This window comes from Spinacia oleracea, chromosome 2 (assembly GCF_020520425.1).
Source record: "Spinacia oleracea cultivar Varoflay chromosome 2, BTI_SOV_V1, whole genome shotgun sequence".
Lineage (NCBI taxonomy): Eukaryota > Viridiplantae > Streptophyta > Magnoliopsida > Caryophyllales > Amaranthaceae > Spinacia > Spinacia oleracea.
Genome location: NC_079488.1, coordinates 112,530,023 through 112,547,223, shown reverse-complemented (window position 1 = coordinate 112,547,223; position 17,201 = coordinate 112,530,023). Strand labels below are relative to the sequence as shown.

At 36.6% G+C, this 17,201-nt stretch overlaps 3 protein-coding genes across 6 annotated transcripts; 2 read left to right on the top strand and 1 right to left on the bottom strand.

Annotated features, from left to right (window-relative positions):
* Positions 1 to 366: 366 nt before the first annotated feature.
* LOC110795154 (heme-binding-like protein At3g10130, chloroplastic) lies at positions 367 to 1,313 on the top strand. Its single transcript, XM_022000443.2, has one exon. It carries the CDS (start codon positions 592 to 594, stop codon positions 1,210 to 1,212), a length of 621 nt encoding a protein of 206 aa, XP_021856135.2. The 5' UTR covers positions 367 to 591; the 3' UTR covers positions 1,213 to 1,313.
* A 550-nt stretch (positions 1,314 to 1,863) lies between these two features.
* LOC110800503 (NAD(P)H-quinone oxidoreductase subunit N, chloroplastic) lies at positions 1,864 to 3,634 on the top strand. The gene is made up of 4 exons (XM_022005838.2): positions 1,864 to 2,403; positions 2,744 to 2,860; positions 3,187 to 3,272; positions 3,363 to 3,634. The coding sequence occupies exons 1-4, from the start codon at positions 1,984 to 1,986 to the stop codon at positions 3,424 to 3,426; spliced, it is 687 nt and encodes a 228-aa protein (XP_021861530.1). The 5' UTR covers positions 1,864 to 1,983; the 3' UTR covers positions 3,427 to 3,634.
* Positions 3,635 to 3,741: 107 nt separating this feature from the next.
* On the bottom strand, positions 3,742 to 16,364 carry LOC110800304 (rho GTPase-activating protein REN1). 4 transcript variants are annotated; one of them, XM_022005760.2, is made up of 24 exons: positions 16,153 to 16,364; positions 15,972 to 16,028; positions 15,673 to 15,756; positions 15,341 to 15,386; positions 15,014 to 15,090; positions 14,364 to 14,434; positions 14,038 to 14,116; positions 12,939 to 13,044; positions 12,195 to 12,314; positions 11,890 to 11,967; positions 10,903 to 10,958; positions 10,746 to 10,815; positions 10,415 to 10,499; positions 10,018 to 10,264; positions 9,231 to 9,464; positions 8,081 to 8,395; positions 7,890 to 7,939; positions 7,206 to 7,266; positions 7,028 to 7,111; positions 6,234 to 6,347; positions 5,958 to 6,121; positions 5,758 to 5,818; positions 5,057 to 5,230; positions 3,742 to 4,614 (listed from the first exon to the last, which is right to left on the bottom strand). In XM_022005760.2, the coding sequence occupies exons 2-24, from the start codon at positions 16,017 to 16,019 to the stop codon at positions 4,084 to 4,086; spliced, it is 2,955 nt and encodes a 984-aa protein (XP_021861452.1). In that variant the 5' UTR covers positions 16,020 to 16,028; positions 16,153 to 16,364; the 3' UTR covers positions 3,742 to 4,083. The 4 variants fall into 4 exon arrangements, with proteins under 4 accessions (XP_021861452.1, XP_056693867.1, XP_021861337.1 ...); XM_056837889.1 differs by having other exon boundaries at positions 12,900 to 13,044; positions 15,972 to 16,050; positions 16,153 to 16,362; XM_022005645.2 differs by having other exon boundaries at positions 12,900 to 13,044; positions 16,153 to 16,362.
* Positions 16,365 to 17,201: the final 837 nt, after the last annotated feature.

Here is a 17,201-nt window from a genome sequence, read left to right as displayed (position 1 = left end):
CTAACGGACCTCGCACTGCCTACTCTACTCAATTCAGTTTAGAGCATGACGGACCTCGTACGTTAGTGGGTGAGACATTTTTAAACATAAAAACCGAGTTGTGTCATGTCGAGCTCAACCATATAAATCGTAAACCCTATGATAATTTTTTTATCCAATTTTTGTTTTTGGTCAAAAATTATGCGGGTCTCGTGCCAGGCCGACCATTGGGTCGTGCCTTAACGGGCCCTCGGCCCGAGACACACCTTGTCATGCATGTCGTGCCGTCGTGCTGCTCGTGCCTGCCCCTCGTCCGATCCATGCACAACACTATTATATTCACCACCCCTATCAGATCGCGCAAATTATTTTTCAGGATACGTGGAGAAATAAAGTGCGCAACTCTTACCTCTCACACCATCCACAAATAGAACACCAAGTTGTCATCTAATCTAAAAACAAAAACAAATTAAACATTGCTTACCCCCTTCCCCAAGTAACGAAGAACATTCCAGATTCCAAAAATTCCCAATAAAATCCCCAATCAATCTACAAAACTTTTCATAAAATCATAACAAACCCAATTCAAATACCCCAAAAAAAATCAAAAAAATGGGTATGATCTTAGGCAAAATCACAGTAGAAACCCCAAAATACGAGGTCATAAAATCAACAAACGAGTATGAAATCCGCAAATACCCAGCATCAGTAATTGCAGAGGTAACCTATGATCCATCCCAAATGAAAGGCGGCAATAAAGATGGTGGATTCACCATTTTAGCCAATTATATTGGCGCCATCGGAAAACCCCAAAACACCACGTCGGAAAAAGTGTCCATGACAGCCCCAGTCGTAACACAATCCAGTAACGCCGCGGCGGCGGCGGAGGCGATAGCTATGACGGCGCCGGTGATTACGAAAGGGCGGGAAGGGGAAAAGGAGGAGGTGACAATGCAGTTTATATTGCCGGAAAAGTATAAGAAGGCGGAGGAGGCGCCGAAGCCGGTGGATGAGAGGGTGGTGATTAAGCAGGAAGGGGAGAGGAAGTATGGGGTGGTGAAGTTTAGTGGGGTGGCGAGTGATGGTGTGGTGAAGGATAAGGTTGAGGGGTTGAGAATTGCATTGGATAAAGATGGGTTTAAGGTGATTGGGGAGTATTTGTTGGCTAGATATAATCCACCTTTTACTTTGCCTTTTCTAAGGACTAATGAAGTTTTTTTACCAGTTGAGTGAGGTTTTTTAGGTTGTCTTTTGTAATTTAGTTTTGTACTTGTGTGTGTTTTGTGATACTAGAGAATTTTGTTATAAATCAATGATTTACTTTTGGTAATTAATGATTTTTTGTATAAATTTGTATCTTTTGCTTGATTTCATTATAAAAAACCACCCTATAGAAACCGTATGATTCATTAATGTGACTTTGACTCCAAAATTGAACTCAATCTAAACAACAAGACAAGGTTTCATCTTAAAATCAATTGGTGATAAATGAATAAACCGTTAGTTTTATATGTTAGTCAACCGTCCACCAAGTCTCGATACCCACTTCCGGCGAGATCTGGCTCCCTCGGTATGAACTGCGGGTCCGAAAAATCAACATTTCTAGCTGAAACATTCTTTTCTTTACTACCCAATAATGGTGGAATGAAGGGAAAAACTGCTTTCGGCACACCACTTAGTCGGTTATGGGCTTATGGCACACCTTTAAGCGAGTAGCGCAAGGAAATTTGTGATCTCACAGTCGGTGTGCCAAAATCATTTCCCGGGACTATTCAAATATTGCAAACATGAAGATTGTACCTGCTATTGTTTCCAAAATATATAAAGATTGAACATTTTGAAACTATCTATTTCAGTAAAATATTTTACAATAACAACAAAGAAAACTATTGCTTTAGCCAAACTCTCCCTTATCTTCCTTTCCCACCATACAAATTCTTAACCAAATTCTCCCTTACACACTTATATTTCACAAGATAAAACAAAGGAAAACAAAAAATTAGTATGGCTACCATGACTTCTTTACAATATGGGATGCCATCCCTCAATTTCCAACAGAAAAAACTGCATTTATCAAGCAACCTATTCCACTGCATCACCAACCCAAATGGTGTGATAAAAAACAGCCCGGAAACCCGAAACGGGCTGCAAAAGAAACCCGGGAGTGTAGTCAGGTGTAGCAGTAACAATGGAATTGGTATAAGGGATTTCATAGGAGGTGATCTTGTGAAGTTTGATTTAGGAACATGGTTATCCGATGTGGAGGAACATAAGGCTATTGCTATGTACAGCCCACATGAGGGTGGATACGAGGGCCGGTACTTGAACCGCCTTCGGTACCAGGGTTACCATTTTCTCGACGTCTCGGCTCGTGGGCTTGGTGACCCGGAAACCACCCTTACAAAAGTTCACCCTGTTTGTCCTGTGAGTCTGGAATTAATAACCCTGCATGCTCTGATCTATCAGCACTTTTTTTTACTGTTTCATTGCTTCTGTCAGACTTCAGAGATGACTTTTTTTACTGCTGGTAAACTATGTTACTCGGACTCAGTTACTCAAGGCAAGGGTACTTGCACACACAACTGTCTATCGCGTGTAAAGTTTCATGATTTTAGTCCAAAATGAAGTGTTAAGGGTCTGACACGGGAATTTGAGATGAAATTAAGAGTCCGAGTATCATAGTCTGACAAAGGACAAACCCCATTTCATGGATCTGTAGCTGAAATTTCTTCTTTCAACTACTAATTGGTGGTTTGAATTGCAGCCTCATGTAGGAAAGCAGCCGATAGCGAGGTGGTGGTTTCCTCCAGAAGTTGATTATAGGCTTGAAGCTCTTCCCTCAGATGCTAAGGGCCTTGTTGTCTGGGTCATTGAAGCCAAGGTAAATCAAATTATTAAAGGCTCGTTCAGTATCTTTTTTTTTTTTTTTCACTTTTCTGGTTTTTATAAAACTAAAAACCAAAATATAAAAAACACAAAAAGTAGTTTCCAGTTTTTTGTTGTCAGTTTTCAAAATTAACATGATTACTATATGTATGACTATATTTTGGTTCATGATTCAATCTAAATCAAACTTCGTATGACTTTCAAAATAAATAAATAAATAACAAAAAACTGACAGTAATGCCGAGCAATCAGGAAAGGGGGTTGTTATTAGGCTGAGAAAAAGTAGTGATACTATTTTCTGCATTGTGTGATTCTGTCCAGGTTCTATCAAAAGCTGAACTGCAATTTCTGGCAATGCTTCCATCCCTTCGACCTAAAGTCAGAGTAATAGCAGAATGTGGCAACTGGTATGTTGAATATTGTTCATACAAAAAAAGAACTCTGGAAATCAGTTGTTAACATTAGATTATCTTCAATATTGGTGTATATGCAAACAGGAGGAAAGTCATGTGGAAACCTCTCAAAGAGATTGCAGGACTAGTTCCTCTGCAGGAAGCATGAAAAACGCGAAGCTACTGTAAGGAAAATATAGCTGTTCTTGAGAATATTAAGAAAATTTATGAAAAGAATTTCTCTAGAAGCAGTGATCTTCAAAAGGTTTGTGATTAATTTGTACAGCATTGTAAACAATAACATGTGAAAATATACAAAAAATGCGGTTGAAATAATGCTATGTTGATGCAGAAACTAGAGGATTAAGTTTCCGATATATTCAACTTATTTAACTTATTTTGTCTGAAATAAACTTATTTGTGTGTGAAAATGTCTGAAAATAACTTATCTGAACTTATCTAAACTGAAATGAGTCAAAATAAGTAGAACAAAACAGATAGCTGGATATATTTTGCTCGAGTAAAGAGATTACATAACCAGTCATAATTTTTGTAAAAATTCGATTAGATTTTCGAACGAAAGAATGTCAGAAATTCCCTATTTTTACTGTAAGAGAAAACAGCCACCTGTGGTTCTGTACAAAGAGGGTTCAGTTCAATGAGCCAATAAGGTCACGACATGTGTATCGAAGTCACCACTATAAGACTAAATCTGTGAATCTGGTTCTAATAACATAAGCATGTAGTTCACAGTAAAGAAAAATTCCCTGTTATATATATAACTGTCAAAGAATCAGAAAAAACTTGCACAATTCTGGACTACTAATCATCTGGATTGTGTCCTAGAAGTACTAGAATGTTGACCATCTTGTCTTCGACCTTTATCTAAGTTTTTTGTTGATGGTTGTCCTCCTTCTGACTTTACTCTATCAAGTTGTTGCTGATTCTGTGAAACATCGGACTTTGAGCTAGAACCCTTTTTATTACTGTCAACTTGTTGCTGATTCTCTGACTTTGAAGCATCCGATTTTGAGCTAGAACCCTTTTTATTACTATCCTTATTATTATCAATCTTTTTGTTATCAACTTCTGTTGATGAACCCTGTTTGCATGAACTATGTGATGATTGATAAACACGATCTTCATCAAGACCTTGATTTTTGTCGGGGTTGTGGGGTATAGGGGTAGGAGGTTCGTGACCTTTTCCCTTACCGGGGCTTATGATGGGTTGGGTTAATGATGATCCTCGTCCTTTGTCAATGCTTTGGAGCTCAGACGCAATTTGAGTACGCCTTTCTTTCAAGAAGTTGAGCCGGGTTGTGAGTTTGGACAGTGCAGAGCTTGTAGAGTTACTTCCCTGTTATGCACATGTAGATATTTCCTTTAGAAACTTCAATTTCAGCTTTCAACCATTCACTTCTGTGTATGTAAGGCTTTGTTCTCTTCGCCTGGTCTGTTCTGATTTTTCTAGTTTGGTCTGGTTTGATCTGAATGTTTTGTATGAGTGTTTTTATTTTTTCTGGCCTGGCCTGGTCAGATTTTTCTGGTCTGGTCTAATAAGCAATAAGAATAAGGTGAAGAGAACAAAATCTAAGTACTTGTGCCACATGCTTTGCAACATAAATATGGAACTAACATTTCATTTGAACCCTATATAACTCGGGCTTAGGAACTGGTGTCAGGCATGGGTATGTGTTATGACTTTTGAGTATCATGCTCGGCTATTTAAACAAAACAAAACAAAAAAAAGCACGTCTTTGGTCCAAATTGAAGTCAAGTGCAAAGAAGAATAGACCTACCTCTCCCTTTGAACTTGACCTCCTTGAAGTGGAAGACTTGGGGATGTGGGCTTCCGTTGATTTGGAAGAACCGCCTCTTGCTACATCATTTGTTTCATTCTGATTACTGCTTGATAATTCATTTTTTCGACTATTATCACGATCTGCTCCTTCTGATTTATAGTTCCGTTGTCCCTGTAAAATCAATCTTAAGCTTGGCAAAATGGCAGAAAACAAGATAGGCAGGGATAGTATTAGAAATTTAGAATCACATAATCAACCATAGACTACCCTATTCAACAAGCTTATCAAACAACTAATTATAAATAAGCATCCCACTTAAAGACTAAAAAATAGTTCGGCACTCTGGCCAACTCCATTAACTACTTTTAACTACCTTTGCTGGTTCATTTTTCCGATCATTCTCATGATTAATTAACTAATGGTAGGATAAACATTCCACACAAAAATGAGTTTTCTATTATTCTGTATTCCCTGGAAAACCAATCTTCAATAAGCTGATCAATTAACTAATGGTAGATAAACATTCCACACAAAATATGAATCAGACAAAATAATCATGACATAAATCAGTTGAATATGGTCTATGCAGAAAAAAAAACCCCTTCTAATATAGGTATCCCAACACTTAGAGCTGCATAGTACTTACCGTGTTGGCCACTTCTTGACCTCAAATTTACTGATGGTAAAAGGTTACATACCTCATTTTTACTCGATCTTTCGACATGATGATCTTTCATCTCATGGTCCTTGTTATATATCCTGTCATGTCAAAAAAACAACAATTACTGGATATTGTTACTGAATTCTAACGTGTAACTCGAAATTGTTACTGAATGTCCAAATTTTAAACTTTCATGGAAAGATACAAAAAAGATGAGGATGGCATGAGTTTTCTTACATAGTCCCTTGACTTGAAGAATCTTGTACTTTATTACTACCCTGCAAAAGCGATGCGGTCTGCTCATGTTGATGAATAAGCTCTGCATCAATATCATCAAGCCTCTGCTTCAAGTTACTAAAACATTCCTCCGCTATAGCAATCTTATGAAGCTCAACCTTTGTCTTGAATAGGAAAACTTATCAGAATCACAGAACAGAAATAAAGGAACATCAAGAATCAAGATACAGGTTGCATGACTTGCATCATCATCAACATTTTTATTCTTAAACTGACCTTGTCATTGATACTTGCCGAGACATGCACTTGAGACATGTCAAATCCAGATCCAACTTCCAGTGATACTCGTAAATCTCTTTCCTTTTGTAGTTGTTCTTGCAACCTAGTCACCTGTGCACCATCAATCCAAAAAGAATTATGCCTTTGTCAAAACATGAACCATATGACCAATTTTGTCAAATATTTTGGTCAAGTACAGATAGGGGCCTTTGGGCGGGCCTTCTATCTCAAGAAATATCCCACCCATCACAACAGACCAAGCTCCTTGGGGGTGGGGTGCAGGGTAAGGGAATCCCACCCCCAAAGTGGCCATAGTGGACTCGATCCCATGACCTCAAGCAGTGGCGGATCTTGAACAGTTTTACAGGGAGGCCAGTTGAAAAATTAAGCAATATAGTAGGTAAGTTATACAATTCTACACAAATTTTAGGGGGGTATCTAAAAGTGCACTACGGAATTTTCCCCCCGGGGGACCGGGCCCACCCACTCATAAGGAAAATCCGCCACTGACCTCAAGGTCATAAGCCAAGAGTGTCATAACTAGACAAAGCCAAGCAATGTGACTAAATTTGTCATATGATCTGCACTATGACTAAGAATGTTGTTGCAACAGAAGAGGAACTGTATTTCGGAGCAATAACTTCGTAATTAATTTACTTTTCTTAAAACACACAAAACTACAAAAAAAAAATTATAGTCTTGTATCTTCCACATAAGTTGGAACGGAAACTAGAGAACTACACCCTCATCCCCACCCCAAATAAAAACAATGGAAGAACTGTAAAACATACGTCTTTCTCAAGAGCTAGGCGGCGCTCATTTAGGGCTTTCTTTCGTCTCTCCAAACTTGCTTGTAGAATTGTATTACCGTTAGCCTAAAATGAGGAACGAAGTACATGGATAAATATCATTAAATAAAATGTCTAAACATTATCAAGAAATACATTGCTAAAACAAGAGAGCTTCTACCTCTTCTTCAATTCGATTTTCCAGTTCAAGTTTGGTGTCCTCAAGTCTTTGGATTTCGTCCCTACAAAAGAACTAAAAAATCAGCAAAGGCCATATCACGGTCAATGTGATGAAAAACTGACATAAATACGCATGTTCTTATAACCCCCCTTTCACATCCAACATTGCACCTTAATAGACTTAGTAAGTTTTGTATAATCTTGTCTATCCAGCAAATGTGATACCATCAAAAATTGCTACGCGTAGATTAAAAGAAATCAATATTTTAACAGGAAGGATGCACACTAGCCACCTTTTAGAACATAACATTAAGCTTAACATTTATTATCTTGATAGGGTTCCTAATGTCTTGGCATATCTTCTAGTTGACAATTTTTAGGCTACAACTCACTGAACTCGGCAATTTCTAACTTCATTCATTCGAGTAATCTGAGATTCTAGACTCTAGAACCATAACTTCAAAGCTGACAAATTTTAATTTCTTGAACAACCAGTGAATCATGAGTCAATGCGCTAAAAATATATTTTGCAAAACTAAAATCTAAAATTGTTAAGTTATCATGTATGTAAGATTATTAGATATCAGGACATTAGGATCCAGGATTGAGCACTGAAACAAATTCTTTAGTGATAAATTAAATAGGTTAATATCCTATCATTCAGAATGGCCGAAGAAAAACTTACTCATCTTCAAGTGAGAAATCTATGGATTCCATGGACAGATTCTTTTTTGCCTGTGTTGTAGTTTACACAGATACGTTAAAAGAAGAAAAAAAAACTATTGAATCAATTATTTGAAAGCCTATAACTTGAACGAGTAAACATTTGAGGAAAAAAAAACTTTAAGAGGGGTACAAAAGAAATAACAGACTTACCGATGTTCTTCCCCACCTTTGACGTCTGAATTGCGAGGACTCAAGGAACTTAACTGCTGATGTTTTGCTGCTTATTTGTGGACCGAAACTACCATATTCTTTTATGGTACTTGTCTCTGCTGGAATATCTCTATGCAATTTAGTTAAGTCAACTTTAGCTACCAATGTATCATTAGTTATCTTCATTTTATTGTCAAAACTCTGGAGATGACTTTTCCGAGATTCTGGAGTACGAGGTGAAGCTGAGAATGATCTCTGGAGAAAACTAAGAACTTTTTCAGGAGACTTGGAAAATGAGCTGGACCTTTCACTATGCTGCAAGTCGGAGAGAGTATAGTGTAAGAAGTTAGTAAAAAGAGACGGACAAGTAACTCAGAATGCAATCTTATGCATTATAAGAAAACGAAAATTAATCGGCTATTGAAGCTGAGGCTGATTAACAAAAAAATTGTTTACAAGATGCAATTTATTTTCCTTCTTTTTTTGGGGTTTGCAACTGTAATATACCATTGCGTCTGACCCCAGAGCCTCTTAATGAGGTGCTTACCTATGGCATAGTACGGGGTTGCTGGGATGTATGGAGTCTGAACCTGCAATGACATATCAGAAGGCTATTTCTATTGTAGATTGGATAGGCAGACTTCCTGAAGAAAGACTTTAAAGTACAATTTCCTATTGTGAAGTACTCCCTCCGTTCCTAAATAAGTGTCCACTTTGGAGGAATTCACGGTAACTAAGGAAAATGAAAAGTGTATAAGAAAACAATTATTGTGAGTGTTTTTATGGGGAAGGGGATAAAGTAGATAATTTTTTATTGATAAACTACAAATAAAAGTGGACGTGGGGATGGAAAAGTGGGAAAAGTGTAGAATGTGTAAGAAAAAACAATCATGATTTATGGAAAAGTGTGAAAAGTGTATGTCCGAATATAGAAAGTGGACACTTTATTAGGGAACGCCCAAAATAGAATAGTGGACACTTATTTAGGAACGGAGGGAGTAGTAGTTGGTGGTATGGTTTGAGCCTTTGAGGTCAAGGGGTCAATTGAAACAGCCTTTCGGTTATAGCAAGGTTAAAGTATGAAACAAAACATAACATAATAGCCAAGAATTATATGCATGTAGTTACTAGAACCTAATAAAGTACTAGCCTTATCATCGCAATAATCACTCTCTTCATGGTCACCACTGCCACTACACGTCTCAGTTACTGAATGTTCATAATCATCATCTGTTTCATCATGATCTGATGCATCCTCATGATCGTCATCTTCAAGAGAATCATCATCATCATCCTCGTACATATCTTCATCACTGGCCTCCTCTGTCCCACTTCCACTCTCATCTGAGTCGGAGAATAATCCACTATCCGACATCGAACCTTCCTGGAATGAATTTTAATGGCCATGAAGCGCAAACCAAGACAAATGTATAAGATGAATGTGGTGATTAATCCTAAAAATGCAACTTCATGAACTTGAACAATATAACACGTAGATACTTGAACAATATGACTAAGGAGAGGCATATGACGACTAGACCAGAACTTCATGCAGGGAACACTGAGTTACTCCCTCCGTCCCTAAAAGATTGTCCCATATACCATAAATGGATGTCCCTATTTGTTTGCCCCATACCTTATTTAGTTTGTGGTCCCCACATGTCTCTCCTCACACGCTATTGTTTAATCTAACTAAAAGACAAATCTACCTACCCATTTGCTTTTGATTATACCCAATTCTTAATAAAGTAAATATTTCCTATGGGGCAATCTTTTAGGGACAGAGGGAGTATATAATATGGTAACTTGGTAAGGAAAGAGATCCTGGAAGTTCGATTTATAAGATGCATCTATCCAATAAAAGGAAAAGATAACTTGCACACAGAAACGCTGATTCATCCTCAGAGAAAAAGATGAAGAGGGAATTTGAAGTTTACCCCAAAAATTTTCTCATATTCATCTAGTAGCGTAATGATGATAGCTTGAGCGTGGTTTGCTGCTGCTGCTGCTTGAAGAAGTTGGAAAGAACCATCTCCAGCCACATCCATATGTGTATCTCCAAGTTCACAATCACCAGCGAGAAGGGGTCGCAGAAGCAAAGGAGACATGCAAGCTGCCACCGCTGATGTGCTCATTCGATTCACTGACTTATTGGAAGCCACAGTTTGCATCATCAAGAGAATCCTGAAGATACAGACAAAAGGATTAAGCTATGCTGAAATGTAATTTGAAAGGGGAAAAATAGACTTCATCATTCCATTGCAGTGAAAAATATGTACCTTATGGTAAAAACATCTCACATGAAATGCAGTGAAAAGTACTTGTACCACATACCTTTGCAGTAATTGTCTGTTAGGCTCTGGAAATGTTTCAAGTATTGCTGTGCGCATGGCATTAAGTCTGTTGTTACGATCACTTCCTACAAATGACAGTCCATATTTGTAAAATTACAACAGCCAAAGAAAAATTTACTTGGACATTAGATATAAATTGATTATCTAAAGAATCTGCAATGAAATGAAGTAATGTGGGCATGTCAAATGCTCCAAGAAATTTTTCAATGGCACAAGTGTCATGATTGTTATTCATTTAGACCGTTATCAGTAACCGTGCCAACAACAACAAATTGTTTATTACAGAAACAGAAGTTACTGTGGCAACTTACGAAATGCTTCTAGTAGTGCATTGCAACAAGATGCTGGAACTGGGGAAGATGGTAATTCTCTTAAGATATACTGAAGATTGCACCAAAAGATAGAATATCAGCAAAAGATGTGAGACATGTTACTAAAAATACTAGCATAGATGGTCAGAAGATATACCTTAATACAGTCGCCAATGACATGAGCATCCTCGTCCGGAGAGAATTCATTTTTTCCTGTGTAGATATGAAATTAGAACATAAGCCAACAAATAAAAGTTACAGTGTTCTTTGTCAAAGTAAACGGAACACAGGATCCTGTAAATATTTTATAAGCCTAATAACAACCCTGGGTCGTATTACCCTTTTGCCTAAACAAATAGTCCAAAGTAATTGTAGTTGAGATAAAGACCAATAAATACAAGTGAAAGGAATACATGACTAACTTGGTGCAACCATTTTGTTTTAAGTAGTTAATTAATCACACAGCCTGAGTTAAGATAACTATGATTTAATTGTATTTGATTGAAAAGAAAAATTGACTTAGAACATAAGAGTATACATTATTGACTATTATAAGTCCACATTCCCAGCAAGCATGTACCACAATATGTGATATCAGGAAACAGAACTTCAAAGACAAAATTTAGAAATTTGACTGAAAAGTTCCTCAGTGCGCATGGGGAACTTTGTAAATCTTATTTGGTTTCTCATTAAGGGGGTTTTGCCGTTTGGTTCCTTAATCTGTGATGGTTTCTTAATAAATTCTTTGAGGTACCCCACAGTTTGTATCATTTATTAATTTATTATCCTTCACACGTTTGAGTAAGACCTTGACCAGTAAAGACAAACAATAAAAAAAACTTAATGCACATGCTTTTTGGGTTTCATGAAGAAAACCACATTAGTTACCAAATTGACTAACAAAAAATTGTAAAAATATTTGGTTTCCGCAAGAAAGATGGCAAAGTGCGAATGCGCGTTGACTACAGAGACCTAATTCATTTGCACACCATAAAGAATTAAAGGGTAAAGCTGAATGTTGGTACAAATATTTTTCACTGCTGAATGGGGCAAGACCGCAAGACTCTTCTGTGTACATTAAAGGGTAGAACTTTTTTTTACTAATGGAATATTTTTTTCTGATAGAGAGTATAGTTAAACAAACCTTGTTCGTATTCTCGAACACGGCGGTAAACTTCATCCACATCTGCAGCTTGCCTCAAAACTCCTTCAACCCTGACTCCTGCACCATAATTCAAATTTTAAGCAGGTTAACAAAAACGAATAACTTCATTTTACCGGTAAGGCGGTAACTTTTCAACAAGATAAAAACATCAATGTACTTCCCTTAAAAGATGTTCAAACTGATTTATATGCATAAGTAAAACTACATAAGATGCTTGTATTAGTCATCATACGGCAGAAGCAATCTATGAGTGTTGAAGGACTTCACAAGAAAATATATTATACCATGGTCTTCAATGAATCTGAGGGCTTTCTCCAAGAAAGAAGGTGAACCATCAATATCTTCCAAAGCGAGTAAAATTGGCCTACCAATTACCATAGATTTCCCAGGCGGCCCGTCCGTGCCTGTTAAATACAACAACATTAGCCCAACACCTCTTCTCGTAATAAAATTTAGAAGCTTAAACAATTGCAGACAAGGGAAATTTTAATTCAAAACTGAAGGTCAAAATTTAACTTGAAAATCAACTTGATGATAAGAAATGCAAAATCAGGAAATAAAATCTCAAAAACATTCAGACAAAAGTGACAGTTTTTTCTAACTTGAACGCCGCCGAAAGAACTTCATAGGGAGCTCTTATCATACATCTAAAGTTCTACTACGAAACATTAGGTATTTCTTTCAGATACCCCATCTCACTAGTAAACTAAAAGCCATGAATACCTAAATCCCAAAACAGTTTAAGTTCTTGTTTTTCTTTTCCAGTAAATACAAAAGACACCATTGTAGCACACTCCACATTCTTGACGTTAACGAAGTCAACAAGCATTTTGACACCAGGAACTCAAGACTCATCCATAAGAAGTAATGAGTCTACACATACAAATGTAAACATATACACGCAAAAACATACACACAGTGAAGAATAAACTAAGTAAAAACAAAAGTGGGGCGGACAAGCCGACTATGACGACAAAATAAAAGCATACGTTGATCAGCAGCACCATTAACATCATCAACTTGCTCACTTTTAAGAATCCCATTTTGTCCTGCGCAGTGGGTTGCATGTGGTGCCAGTGCCAATGCATTCTCAAGTGCAGTCTTCCACTCTTGTAAATCCTCTAAAGTTTCAGCCTGCAGCAACATATGAAAGGCACAGGATTGACTAACATCAGTTTTAGACAATCTCTTTTCTCCGTTTCTTCACTATAGGGGTAAAGAGAAACAAAAATGATACTACGTATATTAATTTGTTCAATCATTTCATGACATAAAGTTGCAACTTCTCAAAGTTAATTTCAACTGAATCAGATGCACTGGATGAGAATCTTGTCTCCTAAGAAGGAAATAAACATGCATTCAATCTTCGTTGCAACAACTAAAAGTGTTATTTTGCTTCAATTTCTGAAGTTAATAACCCTCTGAAAGTATGTCATGAATTTTCTCATTACTTTAATAGATCCTCTGGTAATCTGGTTTCTACAATATTTCTAAGCCGCATAATCATTGACTTGTTAGCCTCATGCATTTTCAACAAATTGACCTTCTTAAGAAAGAGAGGCTTTGATGACAAGTTGAATAGAAATAAGTTACAGTTGTCTGGTAATGTTTTGGGCAGTTGAGCTCCATCTTTGAAAGGGTGGGATCCTTCACATGGCTCTCTATCAACAATTGCACATGAATTTTGTTTCTGAAGTACCTTAACCACATAATTTTATTTTATGAAAAAAGGTCATGTACAATAATATCAATGATTGAAAACAGGACTAGACACGAAATGAACAAGTTCATAGATCACAGTTACTTGGACTTTATCTCAAGTACCCGTGTCGGATCTCGACACTCGGATATGGGTATGGACACTAGACACTGGACACTGGACACTTCATTTTGGACCAAAATAGCCGAGTCGGACACGTAGTCACGTACCCGTGTCCAACATGGGTACCCGAGTCCGAGTAACATAAATGTCAATTGACAGCCTTTTAATGGTAACAGGAATGGAACTTGGAAAGCGGTGAAACAAAAGGAAAGGTACACAAATTATTCTCCATGAAACAGAAAGTTGATAAACTGTGCTTTCAATGTACGTTCAGTGGCTAAAAGACATGGGCACAAAGACACAACCTTAAGTGTAAAAGCTCGACCATCCCGTCCGTCAGGAAAGAACACTGTCAATAGCTTCTTCTCGGGTTTGACTTCCACACTAACAAAACATAAAAAGTATAAAACATCAGGCAGGTGTCTTCATGGAACAGCATGAATCTCAACAATACCAGCCAACAATCCAACATGGATCCCGAATTCCCGACACTGTTAAGGCCTTGTAAGGTCCAGAAACAAGAAAACTTACCATAGTCAGCGAAATCGTATAGGTGTTGGTTTCATAAGATCCATGAGTTCAATAATATTGAGAAGTAAAAGAAATACGAAAGTAAAAACAACATACTAACCTTGCTGAGTTGTTGAGGTCAATGCCCCCAAGGGTTAGATTCACCTCACCGCCTTTTTGAGGAGCTGCACTCTGAAATTAAGACAATAAGCATAATTTTAAGGTTTGGTTCTCCTCTTTTCATTCACACAAACAGTAGAAGGTGTTGGAGAAAGGAAGACTACGGATACTGAAACACACTGGCTGCATTGATGTAAAACTAAAAGAAACAGGCTTTGAACTTTGTTAGCTCTTAAGTCAATCTTATGTCTGAATTAAACATTAATGAAATTTAGGGAGATTAGTTACTAGAAAGATTATGAGTAAAATATGCTACAATAGTCATCTATTACTACATTTTTCTAACATGTCTGATTAGTGAACATTGATTTTCTGGCAACGAGCATAAGTTGAAACAATCCTACAATATATCCCTAATGTTCCATTCAGAGATGTCATTATCTGCAACAATCATTTTCCTGTTCCCAGTTTACAGCAATAATGTTTGCATAGTTTTGAAGTCTATCATTTCAAGGATACTTGACAGATATACCTTGAATGGAACATAGGGAGTCCTGTGCCCAACACATAGACAAGCAGTAAAAGAAAAGATGGGAAGTGGATAGTAGAAATGCATAGTAGAAATTTTATCAGAGAAGACACAAAACTTACAGGATCACTTCTGAAAAAGACTAGAGATGTACGTGTTAGAATAAACCATCTTTTTTTCCAAGATGTCCATCCAATTCCTAGATGAAACAATGAACAATATTAGCTCGCAATATAAATGTGTTATGACTATATTGCGTTATCTTGTAGTGATTTAGCCTCACTTCGACAGTTCGAACATATGCAACAAAAAATAAGCAAGCTTAGTTCACTTCATTCCATATTTCTCATGCTAATCAATATAAGGAGATTAAGGCAACCTTGCAATACAAGTAACTGAAACATACCTTTGTTTTAGAGTGCAAAAAACAACAAGGAGTAAAAGCTCACCTTTGGATGATATAAATAGAGGCCCACTCTTGAACACCTGCAAACACTTGAAGTGATTAAGCTTAATACTTCTTCCGCAATCACAAGAAATATAAACTACTTCATTAAGAACCAATAAACAAACTATAGTACCATTAATCATCATATGACTAAACATAAATTGTGTGGCATTTCAAGAACCACTTCAACAAGAAACAACTAATCAAATGCAACGCCCGAATTCATAAACAAATAGAGCAGCATTTCAATAAAACAAAGAATTACATAAACACATTCAACAACAACAAACATACACAGCCAACCATTATTCCTAGCAAAATGAGGCTCAATACCTGATTCCGGGACCGTGACGACTGATGATCCGGCGGGCCCGCTTGAGGAGAAGCAACAGCTGCATTATCTCCCTGTGTTGATCCCTAAAATCAACACAATGGCATAACACCATTACTCATTAAAATCTTCACAATATTTTAACATTATCAAATTAAACCCCATGATCATATTCAAAATTAATGGAATTTCAGATTCAAAATACCCAATAATCAATAACAAGGGTTCATACAGCTAAACATAACAACCCCAAATTCAACAATAAATGAAAACTTGCACATTTCCTAATTAAATTGATTACCTGGGAATTAAATTCACCGGATTTGCTCGTCATTGTTTGCTCCTTCATTGCAACATCCTATTGAGCTCAAAATCAAAAACTATAAATAAATCAAATCAAACCCACAATTTATAACCCCAAAAAATTCTTCAATAAAAATATTAAGAAAATAGGTACAAATTATTCCACAATGTGGGTTTACCTTTGAAATTTCATCATTCGAGAAATGGTAAAAGACGATAAAAATCACAAGAACAATTAAAAATAAAAAATGGGGTGAAATCAATTTTCAGAAGGAAAAAAAATTAGAGAGAGAAAATGAAGAAAGAAGATGGAGGTGGGAAAAAAATGGAGGTTTTTTTTGGTTTTTCGTCTTCAACGGAAACCCCGTTGGTGACCCAATTTGAGCGGGCCCGTGTAATACGGCAGTTATACACGTGGCAATCGTAGGAGTTCTTGAGTTAATAAGAACGTGGAAGTCAGTAATTGTAATTATATTCCCTTGAGTTTCTATATTTATACAACCCACTTAATTATTAATTAATTAATCCAACTATGGAAATAATCCTCTGTTTTCTTTAAGTATGAGATTGGTTGGGATTGTATCCACGTGGCAGGAATCTAGGTGGGTTTGATATTGAGATTTAATTGAGACCCTTGATTAAGTACACCTTGATCATTGGATGATTAGTTAATAATAATAATAGGTTTATCCTAATAGTGGTTTATAGTAATGATTAGCTTATGGATTGGAATCTTGAATAGGGAGATTCTTGTATCATTCTTTGCCCAATTCAATCAATCATTTTACATGCAATCTAATTATTCTTTCGTAGAGTCCAATTATTTGTTTGTGATTATCAAGTTAATGATATTTATATTATTGTAATTTAAATATTTGGATACGAAAAGTAGTAGATGTGTTAGAATTTGCCTCTTTCGTTCTTGTTTGTTTCTACTTTAACTTTTTTTATATCTCAAAAATATTTCATATACGACAAACGTATCTATGGGAATCGAGCCACGAAAAACATAAGGTTATTTTGTGAAATGAAAACGCCAAAAGGGGGTTGGAGCAATGGAACATTTCGTGTAATGGATGTCATGCTAATGGTGTAAAAATTCTAAAGGATATAAATAAATCAGATAAGTCTTTGAAGAATTAAGGAAGGAAAGTTGTTGATAGACACTAAACTTTCTTAATAATATGTCAAACAAATAAAAGCTAAAGTTGAAAGGAGTTACTGGTAC

Coding starts and splice junctions, on each gene's coding strand:
- LOC110800503 (XM_022005838.2), top strand. CDS start 1,984: ATGGCTACCATGACTTCTTTACAATATGGGATGCCATCCCTCAATTTC. Junction 2,404..2,743: donor AAGTTCACCCTGTTTGTCCT/GTGAGTCTGGAA, acceptor TTTGAATTGCAG/CCTCATGTAGGAAAGCAGCC. Junction 2,861..3,186: donor TCTGGGTCATTGAAGCCAAG/GTAAATCAAATT, acceptor GATTCTGTCCAG/GTTCTATCAAAAGCTGAACT.
- LOC110800304 (XM_056837889.1), bottom strand. CDS start 16,019: ATGAAGGAGCAAACAATGACGAGCAAATCCGGTGAATTTAATTCCCAG. Junction 12,315..12,899: donor TAATGGTGCTGCTGATCAAC/GTATGCTTTTAT, acceptor TGTATTTAACAG/GCACGGACGGGCCGCCTGGG. Junction 10,959..11,889: donor TGTTCGAGAATACGAACAAG/GTTTGTTTAACT, acceptor ATATCTACACAG/GAAAAAATGAATTCTCTCCG.
- LOC110795154 (XM_022000443.2), top strand. CDS start 592: ATGGGTATGATCTTAGGCAAAATCACAGTAGAAACCCCAAAATACGAG.